The 17,104-nt window shown below is 42.3% G+C and overlaps 1 protein-coding gene across 4 annotated transcripts in view; it reads left to right on the top strand.

Annotated features, from left to right (window-relative positions):
• The window catches only part of MED1 (mediator complex subunit 1), a 47,675-nt gene extending 32,585 nt beyond the window's left edge, over positions 1-15,090 (top strand). For 3 of the 4 annotated variants that reach the window (XM_070728973.1, XM_070728974.1, XM_070728975.1), the window contains 3 exons: positions 5,393-5,488; positions 5,827-5,932; positions 9,248-15,090. In XM_070728973.1, the coding sequence (XP_070585074.1) occupies positions 5,393-5,488; positions 5,827-5,932; positions 9,248-12,509 (3,464 nt within the window). In that variant the 3' untranslated portion in view covers positions 12,510-15,090. The remainder of the gene's footprint in view (positions 1-5,392; positions 5,489-5,826; positions 5,933-9,247) is intronic. The other variant, XM_070728976.1, reaches the window with a different exon arrangement.
• The last annotated feature ends 2,014 nt before the right edge of the window (positions 15,091-17,104 follow it).

Genomic DNA, 17,104 nt, shown 5'->3' with positions numbered 1-17,104 from the left:
AGCTGGGAAGCCGCGCGGCTGTTTTAAAAGGTCACAGCCGCGCTGGGGGGCTTCCCACCACCACCCCGAACTTGGAAGTTCGGCAAAAGTTCGGGGGGGGTGCTGGAAAGCCCCCCAGCGCGGCTGTGTCCTTTTAAAACAGCCGCGCGGCTTCCCAGCTGTCTCCCGAAGCCGAACGCCAAAGCCGAACCTCCGCGTTCGGCGTTCGGAGACAGCTGGGAAGCCGCGCGGCTGTTTTAAAAGGTCACAGCCGCGCTGGGGGGCTTCCCAGCACCAACCCCGAACTTGGAAGTTCGGCAAAAGTTCGGGGGGGTGCTGGAAAGCCCCCCAGCGCGGCTGTGTCCTTTTAAAACAGCCGCGCGGCTTCCCAGCTGTCTCCCGAAGCTGAACGCCAAAGCCGAACCTCCGCGTTCGGCGTTCGGAGACAGCTGGGAAGCCGCGCGGCTGTTTTAAAAGGTCACAGCCGCGCTGGGGGGCTTCCCAGCACCAACCCCAAACCCGGAAGTTCGGCAAAAGTTCGGGGTTCGGGGGGGTGCTGGGAAGCCCCCCAGCGCGGCTGTGACATTTTAAAACAGCCGCGCGGCTTCCCAGCCATCTCCCGAAGCCAAACCCAAACTTCCGCGTTTGGCGTTTGGAGGCTGCTGGAAAGCCACGCGTCTGTTTTAAAAGGTGACAGCCGGGCTGGGGGGCTTTCCAGCGGCCTCCAAACGCCAAACGCGGAAGTTTGGGTTTGGCGTTTGGCTTCGGGAGACGGCTGGGAAGCCACGCGGCCGTTTTAAAAGGTCACAGCCGGCCTGGGGGGGTTGCTGGGAAGCCCCCCAGCCCGGCTGTGACATTTTAAAACAGCCGCGCAGCTTCCCAGCCATATCCCGAAGCCAAACGCCAAACCCAAACTTCTGCGTTCAGCGTTTGGAGGCTGCTGGAAAGCCACGCGTCTGTTTTAAAAGGTGACAGCCGGGCTGGGGGGCTTTCCAGCGGCCTCCAAACGCCAAACGCGGAAGTTTGGGTTTGGCGTTTGGCTTCGGGAGACGGCTGGGAAGCCGCGCGGCCGTTTTAAAAGGTCACAGCCGGCCTGGGGGGCTTTCCTGCAGCCTCCAAATGCCAAACGCGGAAGTTTGGCGTTTGGCTTCGGGAGATGGCTGGAAGCCGCGCAGCCGTTTTAAAAGGTCACAGCCGGGCTGGGGGGGTTGCTGGGAAGCCCCCCAGCCCGGCTGTGACATTTTAAAACAGCCGCGCGGCTTCCCAGCCGTCTCCCGAAGCCGAACGCCAAACCCAAACTTCCGCGTTTGGCGTTCAGAGGCTGCTGGAAAGCCGCACAACTGTTTTAAAAGGTCACAGCCGGGCTGGCTGGGAAGCCGCGCAGCTGTTTTAAAAGGTCACAGCCGGGCTGGGGGGGTTGCTGGGAAGCCGCGCGGCTGTTTTAAAAGGTCACAGCCGGGCGGCAGCGGGTTTTTTGCAGGGTTTTTTTTGGTTGCACGGATTAATTGACTTTACATTGTTTCCTATGGGAAACAATGTTTCGTCTTACGAACCTTTCGTGTTACGAACCTCCCCCTGGAACCAATTAGGTTCGTATCTTGAGGTTCCACTATACTGTACTGTACTTTGTTCCAGAAAAATAGAAGATGCAAGTAGGCTTTACTTCTGCATCTGTCATTCTGGTAGTCAACATGTATTTCGAATAAACATTTTGTGATTTTGTTATCATATACAGTACAGAAAGTCCCCATAGACACCTGATCAAAAATCATACACAGGCATCTGATTCATATTTATGACAGCTGCAGTGTCACCGGATTATGTGATCACCTTTTGTGCCCCTTTGATAAGCAAAGTAAATGGGGAAGTCAGATTCATATAATAGTGTTACTAACAAATTCAGGGATTCACTTAAAATATCTGTGTCAAGAAAGGTCATAAAATGGGGCACTTAATAACCGTTTTGCTTAACATCAGAAATTTTTGCCTAACTTGTGGGCATAAGTCAAGAACTACCTGTAATGTATTTACCTATATTTACATGCTAATGTGCATCTTTCATTTCAAAAATTATAATAGGTTGGATTCTATCTGAATGATAGAAAAGTTTCAGTACCGGATTTATAGATTTTATTTGATTTGTTTGATTTGATTTGGTATCACCAACTCAAAAGACCTTGAAAATTTTGAAGTACATAATTAGTACAACCAGGCATAAATTCAATTTTTATGTAGTGTTATTTTTTTCCAGATGAATCTTAAAACATCTTTTGTAGCCAAAAATATCTTTTATAGAGAAAAATTGGATAAAATTAGCACAGTATTGACATGATGAATGTATTTTAGATAGAAATTAGAAAGAATTTCAACCATGATTTTGGAATGTTGAATTTAAAACTAATTTTGGATGAAATTTAAGGTATCAGTATTCTCCCAACATAGTATGTTTATGTCTTTGCTGGAGGAATGAAGTGAGTACAGGATGTTAAATACTTTGAGGAAATATGAAAAATAAGATAAATAAAATCAAATTACAGTTAGAATTTGTTGTGTCTCCTCTAAGGAATCCAGAATGGCAAGTTTAGGATTTTTTTACTATATCCTTTCAGCAAATCTGGGAGATAAGTTAAATTACAAATGGCAACATATAACTGTTAGGATATTTTAAGACTGCAACTTTTGTCAGACTCACCTTTTTGATCTTGGCTAATACAGTGGTATTAGAACGCCTCTACCTAAGAACGTCTCTACTTAAGAACTTTTCATGATAAGAGCCGGGTGTTCAAGATTTTTTTGCCTCTTCTTAAGAACCATTTTCTACTTAAAAACCCGAGCCCAGAAAAAATTCCCAGGAAATTTGAGAGCAGCACAAAGGCCCGGCAAGTTTCCTGCCATTCCCCCTTTAATCCTGGCTTTCTCAGGCTTTTCTGGGCTGTCAGAGGAGCCTTTCGGTGGCGCTTAAGGAGGTTTTGGCAGAGCAAACAAAGCATTTTCCTTTCTCTGGGTGCCTGGAGAGGGAATAAACCTCTGCCAACGCCCAGAGAAAAGAAATATTCCCCTCGCTCTGGGCAGTCCAGAGCAAAGGGATCATTTTCCTTTCTCTGGGCGCTTGGAGAGAGAATAACCACTTCACTGTGGTGACTCCCTCGCGCTGCTTCCCACACACCCCGTGCGACGTTGCCTCCCGGAGCATCTGAGCGCGGAAAGGCAAAAGGGGGCGCTTTGCCCTGGCTGAATCAACTTGGCTTCAGCCAAACCGAGGAGTCACCACAGTGAAGGAAAGGCGTCGGCTACAAAGAGAGAGAGAAATAGAAGAGGGGAGCCTTTCAGCATGGGAAGGAAGAGGAAGCAGGTAGCAGCAGCAGCCACCTTTTGAGTCAAAGGAGCGGGAGGTTCCCCCCCTCGCCCGCCAGGGTTTCTGTTTCTGGCGCAGTGTACAGGACACAGCCTCACGCTGAGTGTATGGGAGGCACGTGCTCCTCCTTGCCGCCTCAGAGTCCCTCTTTTTTTTTTAAGCCTTGAAGTTTTGGATTTTTTTTTTATTCTCCTGACCTCACCTTCTTCCTTCAGCAGTGATTGTCCTCCTCCTCTTCTTCTTCCTCCTCCTCCCACCCAAATTCTGAACTTTTATTTCTTTCCTAATGGGTTTGCACACGTTATTTGCCTTTACATTGATTCCTATGGAAAAAAATGCTTCTACTTACAAACTTTTTTACTTAAGAACCTGGTCACAGGACAAATTAAGTTCTTAAGTAGAGGTACCACTGTATATAAATCCTCAGAGAGGGATGGCATAGAAATCCAATTAATAAATAAATGAGAACCACAGATAGAACAAACAGCAGAAAAAACAGTTGCAATAGTCCTACAGATATCGCTTTCATTCTTGAAGAGACTTCATCTCAGAATTGTTTTTAAAAACATTAGCTCTCTTTTTATCAGGAATGGTTCTTCTACCAAGTTTAAACATGCCTTTCACTTTGATTTGCATGTTTCCCAAGAGCAACTAAACTCAATAGGAATAGGCAGAGTACAAAATAATAAAAACCTTAAAATGGCAACAAAATATATAGTAGTTTATAAACATGTAACATATATGATTTAGGCAGCTATGATGAATCAGTGAACTGAACGATTTTGTTGTATGCAGAAAACAAGACAGGATGTCAGAAAGGGAAATGGTAGATTTCTGTATCTCCCAACAAATGTGCAAATCTCTTAAAGAAAGAGCATTTGAAAAAAAGAGCATTTTATTCCAAAACAGCGGTCCCCAAACTACAGCCCATGGGACGGATGCGGCCCGCTGAGGCCATTTATCCGGCCTGCAGCAGCACACGAGGTTTACCGATCGATATAATAAGCTTCCGAATCTCCTGTCCACTCACCAAAGTTGGCTGCTGAGCGAGGAAGTGGCAGAGCAGCAACAGTTCCTCTCCCTAAAGGCAAGAAAGAAAGGGGCCAATTGCAGGCCCGCTTTCCTCCCCGCCCCTTGGCTCTCCACCTCCTCCCCACCTCCTCCTCTGTGGTTAGTGGACGGGAGATTCAGGAAAAGGCGATTGGCGATTCAAAAACCGTGCACTGAAAGTCACAGAGATAGAAAGATTGAGTGAGAGAGAGAGAAGAGAGAGAGAGGGACAGAACGAGAGAGGAGAGAGAAAGGAAGAGGGACAGATGGAAAGAGTGAGAGAGAGAGAAAAAGAAAGAGTAAAATGAGAAAATGAGGGAGAAGAAAATGAAACAAAAGGGAGAGGGAAGAGAGAACTGGAGAGGAAGGAGGGAGGGAGGGAAAGAAGGAAAGAGAAATGGAGGGAGTTTGTTGATTTAAGTTTAAATTTACTTGTTAATAAAGAAGTATAAATTACTTTATTACTTCAATATTTTAAATATTGTATTTCTTCCCATTTTGTTTTTTACTTTATAGGGTATGTACAGTGTGCATGGGGATTTGTTCATGGTTTTTTTATAGTCCGGCCCTCCAGTGAACTGGCCCCCTGTGTAAAAAGTTTGGGGACCCCTGTTCTAAAAGTTCAAAGCTTTTTAGTTTTTCAGAACTCAACAACCAAACAACACTTAACACCCAATTAAAGAACTATAGTATTATTGATCGTTCTATCATTCCCTAACACCAATTCTATTTGGGAAGATCTTTTATTAAATCAAATTTAAACATACATATACACCCAATTTAGTCCTCAAAGGTTTTCTTTAAATGGGAACAAAAAATTATCTAATCTTGCCTTCAAATCCATTTTTCCATGTTCTAAATAAATTGCAAATAAAGCATGAATGTCTCTTATTTTCTTGACTTTCATTATAAAGTGAATAGTGTTCTTTAGAACTTCAAAGGCTTATTAATATACATACTTAAACAATATTTTTCTTTTGGCTATATTACTGTGTCTTTTTTTTCCAGATTCACCTGGCATCCTGCAGTTTGAAGTCTGTCCTCTTTCTGACTCCTGCTTCAGTGTATCTTTTCAGCACCCGGTTAATGACTCCTTAGTTTGTGGTGAGTTGCAGGAAGGAGGAGGATTGGGGCAAGACATCTGTACAAAGCGAGAGCCAGTTTGGTCTAGTGACTAAGAAGCTAGACTAGGAAGCAGCGACAATATTCCAACTTAGCTATGAAGACCAACCTTGGGCCAGTCACATTCTCAGCCCAATTCACATAACAAGGTTGTTGTTGTGGGGGGGAATTGGAGGAGGAAGGTATATTGGATATGTTTGCTGCCTTGAGTTATTTGTAAAAATAATAAAGGCAGGATACAAATAAATAAATAAAAATTGGTATTGGTTGAAAATGGACTTATTTTCAATAACATTCTGCTTATGAATTCTGTCTTTCAGTGGTAATGGATGTACAAGATTCTACCCATGTGAACTGTAAATTGTACAAAGGGCTTTCTGATGCACTCATCTGCACAGATGATTTCATTGCAAAGGTTGTTCAAAGGTATGTGTTCTTAAACAAAAAAACCCTGATGACTTAAAATTAATAAAGTACAAACAGTGATTATTCAGAGATACATTCAAATAGGTTTCATCACTGTTTCCTGTAAGCTGCGCCCCCCCCCCCAAAAATACCACCGCCCACGCACCCTTTTCCAAGGGCGCGCAAAGAGCCGGGTGTTGGAGTTGGGGTGGGGAGTGACGAAAGTGTGGAGGCGCTGTGTGCGCTCCCTATCACCCTGCAAGCCCACGGGGGAGGCGGGGCAGGGAGGCGCCGGCAGTAGACATGGGTGGAAGGAAAGGGGGCCGCGGCCGCCCCCCGCCTCCTCACGGTGCCTCCGGCCCCTTCGCGCCTCTCGCCGCTGCCCCCCGCCCGCCTGATCAGCCCCCACTCCGGCTTTCTCTGCCTCCTGCCTTGGGGCGTGACTTCTCCTGCGGCGGTGGCAGCTGTGGTTTCTCCTCCTCATCCACACTCCCAGCCAGGGGGCTGCGAGAGGGTTTTCTCCGCGCGCTTCGGGAATGCCTGCCGCACCCCTCTCGCAGCCCCTTCGCTGGGAGCGCTTTTGTCCTGAGCTTTCAGCAAAGGGGCTACAATAGAGGCAAGGCAGGCGTTCCCGAAGCGCTCGGAGAAAGCACTCTCGCAGCCCCCTCGCTGAGAGAGAGAGAGCAACAGACAGAGCAAAATGGAAAGAGAGAGGGAGGGAGAAAGTAAGTGAGAAAGAGAGAGAGAGAAAGGGGGGGAGAGAGATAGCGAGAGAGAGAACAAGAGAAAGAAAGAAAGCAAGAGAGATAGAAAGAGTGAGAGAAAGAAAGCAATAGAGAGAAAGAGAAAGAAAACAAGAGAGAAAGAGTGAGAGAGAGAGAGAGAGCAACAGACATAGAGATAGAAAGAGAGGGAGAGAGAAAAAGAGAGAGAGAGCAAGAGGGGGAGAGAGAAAGAGAGAAATGACTCTTGATTTAAAGCATATGGTAAAAAGCACCCAAATAATAACAGAGGGAAAAAAACCCAGCCTCGTGTGTGTGTGTGTGTGTGTGTGTGTGTGTGAACTCTTCAACCATTTCCAATAGCCCTCACCTGTTATTGGAAATGGTTCAAGAGTTCACACACACGCACACACACAAGGGGGGAGGAGACAGGGATGGAAAAAGAGGAGAAGATAGTAATAATAGTAATAGATTTTGGTTTTGTTTTATTATTAATTTCTTTTAATAAAAAGGAAGGGAATTTTTTTCTTGTTTGTTTATTTATTTATTTATTTATACTTCTATGCCGCCCATTCCCAAAGGGACTGCTGCTCAGACACTATACTTTTCCGCCCACACCGGAAAAAAATTAGAGGGAACATTGGGTTTCACTATAAATATTTCTTTACTGCTTTTCTGTTTCAAACACGGCTATTTTTCAGATGCTACTAAAATAGCAAAAAAGCCTTTCTCGGTGCAACACTATTCTGAATTTATTTTGTCTATTTTTTTTCAAAGCTAGGCAACAAGATTGGCTAGATTCATATACTATATTAAGATATAATGTACTTTGTTTTGTTATGGCTTCACATAGTAAATCCAGGCAATATAGCTTGCAAGTAGTGGTTTATGGCTTCGGAGTGTGTATGAATTGGACCACTAACTTGTTCAGTGTATGATGGCAGGCAGGTACTCCGTTTCCTCCAAAATAAGACATCCCCCCGATAATAAACCCAAGCAGTCTTTTTGAGTGCATGGCAATAAAGCCAAGCGCTTATTTCAGGGTTCAAAAAAAATATAAGGCAGGGTCTTATTTTCGGGGCAACACAGTAGTCCTTGACTTACGAACAAAACTGAGCCCAAAATTTCTGTTGCTAAGTGAGACAGTTGTTAGGTGACTGTTATCCATTTTACAACCGTTCTTGTCACAGTTGTTAAGTGAATCATTGCAGTTAACATGGTTATAAAATGAATCTATCTTTTCTTCAATTTAGTTTGTCAGATGGGCGCAAAAGATTATCACACCACCATAGGACACGGCAACCGACAAATATGGACCAGTTGCCAAATGTCTGAATTTTGATCACGTGATCATAGGGATGCTACAAAGGTCATAAATGTTAAAAATGGTCCCTTTTTTAGTGCCATTATAATTTTCAACTTTCAAATGAATGATTGTAAGTTGAAGACATGCCTTTCTTCACTCATAGAGAAGAAAATGCATGTGAACTCTTTTTTTTTTCTTATTCAGGATTGGCCAACTTATTTTATTGCTAGGGAATACACATTAAATATAGTTTTATCTAATTACCCTCAAGAACCAAGAATTGTGGCAATTAAGTCTTGTTATTGCCAGTGGGAATAAAGCTGGAAGATTTTCATCTTTCTTTGGAACAGAAATAATATGGAGAGTTAACCTACCTATCGTTGTCAACTTACAACCATTGATTTATTGACAGTTCTGTACTCCAACAGCATGGAAACAAGTGACTTACAGCCTCGCACTTATGACCATCATAGCAACCCCACAATCACATGATCAAAATTTGGGCATTTGGCAACCATCATATATTTACAATGGTTGCATTGTCATAGAGTCATCTGATTGCCATTTGAGATCTTTCCAGTGGGCTTCCAGCAAGCAAAGTCAGTGGGGGGGAAATGGATTCATGATTCACTTAACAACTGCAATAATTCTCTTAACAAAAAGTCTAAAATCTGATGTAGCTCATTTAGTAAATCTTGCTTAGCAATAAAATTCTACAACAACTGTTGCTATTTGTATTTTTTGTATTTGTATTTAATCAGATTTGTATGCCGCCCCTCTCCGCAGACTCGGGGCGGCTCACAGCAACAGCAATACAAGACAAATCCAATATTAAATTAATTTTGGGAACACCACAAGTTAAAAACCAATCATACACACTAGCATACCATACACAAATTTTATAAGCCTAGGGGGAAGGAACATGTCAATTCCCCCATGCCTGACGACAGAGGTGGGTTTTAAGGAGCTTACGAAAGGCTAGGAGGGTGGGGGCAACTCTGATATCTGGGGGGAGTTGATTCCAAAGGGTCGGGGCCGCCACAGAGAAGGCTCTTCCCCTGGGTCCCACCAAACGACATTGTTTAGTTGACGGGACCCGGAGAAGGCCAACTCTGTGGGACCTAACTGGTCGCTGGGATTCGTGCGGCAGAAGGCGGTCCCGGAGATATTCTAGCTGTAAGGACTAGCTGTACCCAATTTCAGGTGCTTATTTTTGTTCACATTTTTTGTGATAAGAGTTGTGCTGTTCCTAAAAAAAATATTAAACAGAAGGACTAAATTTGCCTTTTACAACATTGTATCTTGTAGGTGCATGTCAATTCCTGTGACTATGAGAGCCATAAGGAGGAAAGCGGAAACAATCCAAGCAGACACCCCAGCTTTGTCCCTCATTGCTGAGACAGTTGAAGACATGGTGAAAAAGAATCTGCCGCCTGCAAGCAGCCCAGGATATGGCATGACTACTGGCAACAACCCGATGAGTGGCACCACCACCCCAACCAGTACTTTCCCTGGCGGCCCCATCTCCACTTTATTCAGTATGAGCATGGGCATTAAAGAAAGGCATGATTCGGTGGGACATGGGGAGGACTTCAGCAAAGTGTCTCAGAACCCCATTCTTACAAGTTTGCTGCAAATCACAGGCAATGTAGGCTCTACTATTGGCTCTAGCCCCACTCCTCCACACCACACACCTCCCCCTGTGTCCTCTCCTGCAAGCAACACCAAAAACCATCCAATGCTTATGAATCTTTTGAAGGACAATGCTGCTCAAGATTTCTCGACTCTTTATGGGAGCAGTCCACTTGAGAGACAGAACTCTTCTTCTGGCTCTCCAAGGATGGAAATGGGACCAGGGGGCAATAAGCAGAAAAAGAAAAAATCACGTGTGTTGGTGGATAAACCAAAGCATCAAACTGAAGATGACTTTCAGAGGGAGCTGTTTTCTATGGATGTTGATTCCCAGAACCCTATATTTGATGTCAACATGACCACAGACACTTTAGATACTCCTCATATTACTCCAGCACCCAGTCAGTGCAGCACCCCTCCAACAACCTATCCACAATCTATACCTCATGCCCAACCCAGTATTCAGAGAATGGTCCGGCTCTCCAGTTCAGACAGCATTGGTGCTGATGTGACAGATATTCTTTCTGACATAGCAGAAGAAGCATCCAAACTGCCGAATGCCAATGAAGATTGCCCTCCTATTGGGACACCAATAAGAGACTCATCCAGTTCAGGGCATTCACAAAGTGCCCTTTTTGATCCAGATGTTTTTCAGTCAAATAACAGTGAAAACCCATATACTGATCCAGCTGATTTGATTGCTGATGCTACTGTAAGCCCAAATAGTGACTCTTCAAATCAGTTCTTCCCAGATGGAGTTGACTTCAACCCTGATCTCCTGAACAGCCAGAGCCAAAGCGGTTTTGGAGAAGACTATTTTGATGATAGCAGCCAGAGCGGAGACGCTGATGACTTCAAGGGCTTTGCACCACAAACGATAAGTACTCTGGGTGTGCAAGTACTGGGGGGAGATGGAGGGGAGAGTAAGTTCAAGGCAAGCAGCCAAGCGGACACAGTCGACTTTAGTATTATCACTGCTACCAGCAAGGCTCTGGGAGTCTCTGATGTATTGGAGCATCATAGTGGAAGCCAGAGCCCCTTGCTGAGTATGGGAGAATTGGGGAAGGAGAAATCACAGAAGAGGGTCAAAGAGGGTAATGGATCTGGGAGTTCTTTAACGGGCCCTGGGCTGGATGGCAAGGGTGGAAAACGCAACCGCACCCCATCCAGTGATGGAAAGAGTAAAGAAAAGGTCCAGAAGCGGAGGAAGGTGGAGCCAGAAGGCAAATCTCCTTCTCATAGTACATCCACCAGACCTTTCACCCCACCAGCAAGCACAGGTGGCTCAAAATCTCCTGGAAGTTCAGGCAGGTCTCAAACACCCCCTGGGGTAGCTACTCCTCCCATCCCTAAAATCACCATCCAGATTCCCAAGGGAACAGTGACTGTTGGCAAACCTTCCCATGGGCAGTACACGAGCAGTGGCTCAGTCTCTTCTTTGAGCAGCAAAAGTCATCACAGTCATTCCTCCTCCTCTTCTTCGTCCTCCTCGTCATCGTCCTCCTCTTCGTCTTCCTCCTCGACGTCAGGCAAAATAAAGAGCAGCAAGTCGGATGGGTCTTCGGGGTCCAAGATGAGCGGCAGCCTCTACTCAGGCCAAGGCAGCTCTTCAGGTCAGTCCAAAAGCTCCACCCAATCAGTGGGCAAGCCTGGGTCCTCCCCAATCTCAAAACACGGCCTCAGCAGCGGCTCTGGAGGTACCAAGATCAAACCTCAAGGGAAGCCTTCGTCGCTTATGAACCCTTCCATGAGTAAACCAAACATTTCTCCTTCTCATTCTAGACCCTCGGGCGGTTCTGACAAGCTGGCCTCTCCGATGAAACCTGTTCCAGGTACTCCCCCGTCATCTAAAGCAAAGTCCCCTATTAGTTCCGGTTCTGGAGGTTCACACATTCCTGGGACAGGATCAAGTTCAAGCATGAAGTCATCTTCAGGGATGGGATCTTCCAGTTCCATGTCCCAGAAGCCACCTCCTTCTTCAAACTCTTCAATGGGATCTTCATCTTCCTTTTCATCTGGCAGCTCTTCCATGTCTTCAGCTCAGAATCAGCATGGGAGCTCCAAAGGCAAGTCTCCAAGCCGAAACAAAAAGCCATCTCTGACTGCTGTCATTGACAAGCTCAAACATGGGGTTGTCGCCAGTGGCCCCGCAGGGGAAGATTCAATGGATGGACAAATGGTCCAGAATTCCAATTCATCAGGCCACTCCATGTCCTCCAAGCACAATCTGTCGGGGAATGAATTGCAGGGGAAACGAGAAAGAAGTGACAAGGAGAAATCCAAAATCTCTGCTTCGGGAGGTTCCGCTGAATCTTCCAAGAAAGCGTCTGATTCAAAGAGTGTTGGAAGCACTGGAGTGGCCAAAATCATCATCAGTAAACATGACGGCGGTTCTCCTAGTATTAAAGCTAAAGTTACGTTGCAAAAACCTGGGGAAGGAGGTGGGGATGGCTTAAGGCCTCAGATGTCATCTTCCAAAAATTACGGATCGCCCCTGATAAGTGGATCAACTCCAAAGCACGAGCGTTGTTCTCCCAGCCACAGTAAGTCACCTGCATACACACCCCAAAATATTGACAGTGAGAGTGAATCTGGATCGTCTATAGCAGAAAAATCCTATCAGAATAGCCCTAGCTCTGATGACGGAGTTAGGCCTCTTCCAGAATATAGCTCAGAAAAGCATAAAAAACACAAAAAGGAAAAGAAGAAGCTGAAAGATAAAGACCGTGACAGGGATCGTGACAAAGAGAGAGACAAAAAGAAATCTCACAGCATAAAGCCAGAAAGCTGGTCTAAATCTCCCATCTCTTCAGAACAGTCTCTGTCTATGACAAGCAGTGCCATCCTTACATCAGATAGGCCATCTAGGCCCAGCCCTGATTTCTTGATTGGGGAGGAGGAGGATGATCTCATGGATGTTGCCCTAATAAGGAATTGAGAATATCTGTAAATTGTATGTGTGCGGAATGTTTAATTTATGCTCTTTAAAAAAAATATATCATTAAAATTGTGAGTATGGGTTAAAGTAAATCAAACCTGATTTGGACAGCTAATGAACTGTGTCTGTCTGTGTGTGTGTGTGTGTGTGTGTGTGTTAGAGATACACACACAGACATCTATATTGGAAGCCTGTCTACCAAGAGCCTCTGCCACCCCAAAAATCACTGTTCGGTTATAAGTCTGTCACTTGCTCACAAGATTGCATTCCTTTAGGCAGAGGATGAATGTTGCCTATTTTAGTAGAAATAGATCTTCATTGCACCATTTTTATATTTCTATTGGTGCTTAATTTGAATCTTTTTTTAACATTCAGGGGTTGATTTTTATTCACATTTGGTAGAGCTTTTCATTAACAGACTGTTAGAAGCAATTTAGTGCCTGGCGTTTCTGTAAGTTCTTTTAGGTGTTGACACATTTCCTTTTAAGAAAAAAAAACCCCAATCTGATATAAATTTACAGATAGCACCAATTCTGGCACTCATCTAAAAGGGTGAAGTATTTTGATATAGATGTGTTATACCGGTAAGGTAATTTGACTTGTTCTTCGTGTTATAAAACTACATTTTTAAGAGTACCTGTGTTGGATTTCATGCCTGTTTTCTGTGTAATAGTTACACAGTAAAGGCTATCATTTGATGAGAAGCAGAAAGAGATGGTTTTAGAAACTCCTGAACATAGAATTTAAATACTTCTGGTATGTTTTGTGTGTGTATATAAAAATCACAAATGAGAGAATTCTAATAATAAGCATCATTTCTTTTGCTTCAATTGTTTTAAAAAAAAAACATGTACTGAGATAATATGAGTCCTCTTTGATGTGTAAGCCACTATAGAAATGTAATATTCTTGATCATAAAAGAGGAGTCAATAATACAATATTTTAAAGAATTGTGTCCGTTCCCAAGAGTGTGACCAGTTCATTACCTCCTTTCACGTTAGTGAAATAATACAGAAAACACCTAGGAAAAGCACCCTTGTTTGCACTGTTACATTTTGTCATAGGAAATGAACTGAGACTCCGTAGACTTCCAACATTACATATGCATCTGTTTACCAATCAATACTTCCTGTCTTCTACATTTAACACTGACATTTGCCCAGTATTTTGAGCACTCTATATGCATTTGGATTAGGCAATGGCAGTTTATGGCTATATCTGTACTGATAGATTAAAGTGTGGCCTTAGAACTATGCATTGTAAATACATTGATTTTTCCAAGGTATTATGTGGTTAGTCTACCTATTCTTGGATTCTATGTATTAATGAAATATGAGGCAGCTTTCACTTAACCTGGCATCCTGCAAAATAAAAATCCTTACATTTCCAACCAGCTAATTAAGAAATCTGATAGTTTCAGTCTTACACTTCTGGCAATGCCAGCTTGGACAATGCTGTTCTAAGATACAATGGAGATAATACGAACTGTACTTTGTATTGCATTCTTGTCTTCTTGGTTATCAAATTTGGAGCAAGTTACATTATTGTGTTCTTACAGGTGGTTGAATTGCACACAATATCTTTGAAAATAGTAAGAATTATTTTACTGATATTCCTTATATAGCACCATATTACAGATGTGCAATTTTTTTATTGGTTGGGTTGTCATGTGTTCAGTTTTTATAGTATTCTTTTTAATTGAAAATGCAACGTCCTAACTAACAGTAGCATAGGATTTTCAAACGTGAAGCTTCATGAAAAGCTTGCTATAATTCCAGACACAGTGTCATGTATAGAAAATAGAGATTCTCTTTCATTTGCAATAATTTTTGGAAATATGAATGGTGATAAGCAAACATAAATACAACTGGTCAGGGATCCCCAACCTCGAGCCACAGCCTGTTTGGAACCGGGCTGCACAAGCAGTGTTTGAGCACGCTCAGCTCCACATGCGCAAATGGTGGGTGTGCACACAATCGTGCTTGTCCCACTGCTTGCAGAGAACCATTGTTGTTGCTACTGCCTGTCTGCCATGCCAGAAAGGTTGGGGATCGCTACTTTAAATATTATTGTGTCTTCATTTCAATGAAGAGATCCAGTATTGGCTCTAGATCCATTTCAACAGTTGATATTAAAACCAGTATGCTGTCAAAGTCATATATTCCCCATATATATTGAGTTGCCCAAACATAAGGCACAGAATAGGATACATTTTCTTTTTATCTTTTGTATATGTTAGATTGAACCAATGGGCTAACTTTAGGGTTTGCTATCATATGACAAAAAATAATTTTCAAAAGAACGTTAACTTATTCAAATATTTCAAATCCCTCAGTATTGTCAAACCAAACATTAAGAAATTAAGATGAGAGAGCTACAGTATATGTTTAAATCTCAATTGCAGCAGCTTACATATTTTCCCCCCATATGACCCTTACTTTCACTCTGAACAATTTGTGCAAAGACTGCTTCCTATGACAGGTGGGTAAGGAATATATTGTACAGTAATGGTTTAGCTTCTTGAAAAGTATTTTAAACTATGTGTTGGTTTTTACAAATAAATAAATTTGTTTGGTAAAAATATTAGCCTCATTTTGACTATTGCATTTTTGTCATTTTCTATGTGGAGGAAATTCTGATTATTAAATGCTATTTTGGAAAGCCTGTTGAAATCCTGACTTAACTATATTTTTTAAAATTAATTTGAAAGTATAAATAATTATAATTTTTCCTTATCCCCTTTAATATTCAAATACAATATAATTGCAAATGCTACTTCCTTTGATTATTTGGGGCTCATGGTGATAAAATAAGATTTAATGCACTGAAAACCATTTTTGTTCCTTTGTTTCCAACCTTTTGTTCCTTCATTAATTGACAGAGTGCTTATAGACACTAAATTTACATTCAACACCCAGCATAAACAAATACTTCTTATTTTTATTTTTTATTTAAAATTATTGGAAAGCCATGAGAATAATACCAATGCAGGACAAGTTCTTAAAAGGCAGCTTGCCAACAACTATCTAACATTTTTGGTTTATGGAAGGAGGCTTAGCAGCCTTGATAAATCCTCTAAAGTGTTGGAGTTCCTTGAAATATTTGAAGATAGGAACATTTCTAAGGATGAAAAACATTGCTAAATGTGATTGCCTACAGCTAAGGTTAAGAAAATTCACACTTTTTATGATCTTTTTTTTAAAAAACCAAATGGAGTGTTGCAAACTGCTGCTTTGCAGTTTGAGTACTGATGCTGGGTATTTGTTTTAAAGGGCATACTGTATGTGCTGCACTTATTTTGTCACAAAGCTGGAACAAAATTCAGCTAATACAAAGTAGGTAGCCAGCAATTTATAAACTACAGTGTTCCCTCGATTTTCGCGGGTTCGAACTTCGCAAATAGCCTATACCACGGTTTTTCAAAAAATATTAATTAAAAAATACTTTGCGGGGGTTTTTCTATACCACGGTTTTTCACGCCCGATGACATCATACGTCATTGCCAAACTAATAATTTTTGCAAATAAATAACAAAAAATAATTATTGTTAATAAATAATTATGTTTATAAATATCAGGATCACTAAGTGTCTTATTTAATGGTGAGTACCAGTAATAATGGTGAGTAAATGGTTGTTAAGGGAATGGGAAATGCTAATTTAGTGGTTTAAAGTGTTAAGGGATGGCTTGTGACACTGTCCATAGCCAAAAATGGTGTATTTACTTCCGCATCTCTACTTCGCGGAAATTCGACTTTCGCGGGCGGTCTCGGAACGCATCCCCCGCGAAAATTGAGGGAACACTGTATTGCACAAGCTGAGAGAGGAATATACAATGTATCAATATAGAAAAAGATTTATTCTCCCAAAATTATTATCTAAGAACCTTAGCAGAGATCAAAAGGAAGAATGTGCCTGTCAAGAGATAGCCCATCAGGGTCTTTAGTTCTTAAAGCCATCTCTAGAAAGACTATGCAGAGAATTGGCTTCCTGCTACAGCTTCATTATCTACTTCATTTTGTCTTAAAAATCTTTGTTTCATTCAGCAAAGGAACTTTATTAATAATACCACAGGATATGTTCAATGTTATTTGGGACTTAATATCTCAGATTACATCTGGGGAGAGAACAACAGGACAGTAATTTTAAATGCCAAACTCTGGTTTAATTATTGTATCTAAGCTCTTTGATGTTTTAAAGTGGGAAGAGAGAATGCTTATTCCTACCTGAACTAGCTTATAATGCAAGTGAGGTAAGGTGCATTTTTATAATACTGTACCTTTTATTTAAAATTGGCTTAGATGTGGATGGGCTTATAAGCATAAAATATATGGGATATATGCAGCCTTGTGAAGTAGCACCGAATGAAAGAAAGCCCAGGTGAACTATTTCTACTTTGTTCTAAAGACACATTAACAAAATTATCCAAGTCTAAAAATATGGTAAAAAATAAAACATGATGTTACATGACTGCATCATTTAGGATGGCAATCCAAGCAATTTCGGTTGGTGTAACCACAAGATATGCAGGTTATTAATTGGCACATAGAGGGAGGCCTAGGAAAAAAGTCTCTGTGTGCGAATAGCACACAATAGC

This window comes from Erythrolamprus reginae, chromosome Z, assembly GCF_031021105.1.
Source record: "Erythrolamprus reginae isolate rEryReg1 chromosome Z, rEryReg1.hap1, whole genome shotgun sequence".
NCBI lineage: Eukaryota > Metazoa > Chordata > Lepidosauria > Squamata > Dipsadidae > Erythrolamprus > Erythrolamprus reginae.
This window is presented reverse-complemented; position numbering and strand designations above follow the sequence as displayed.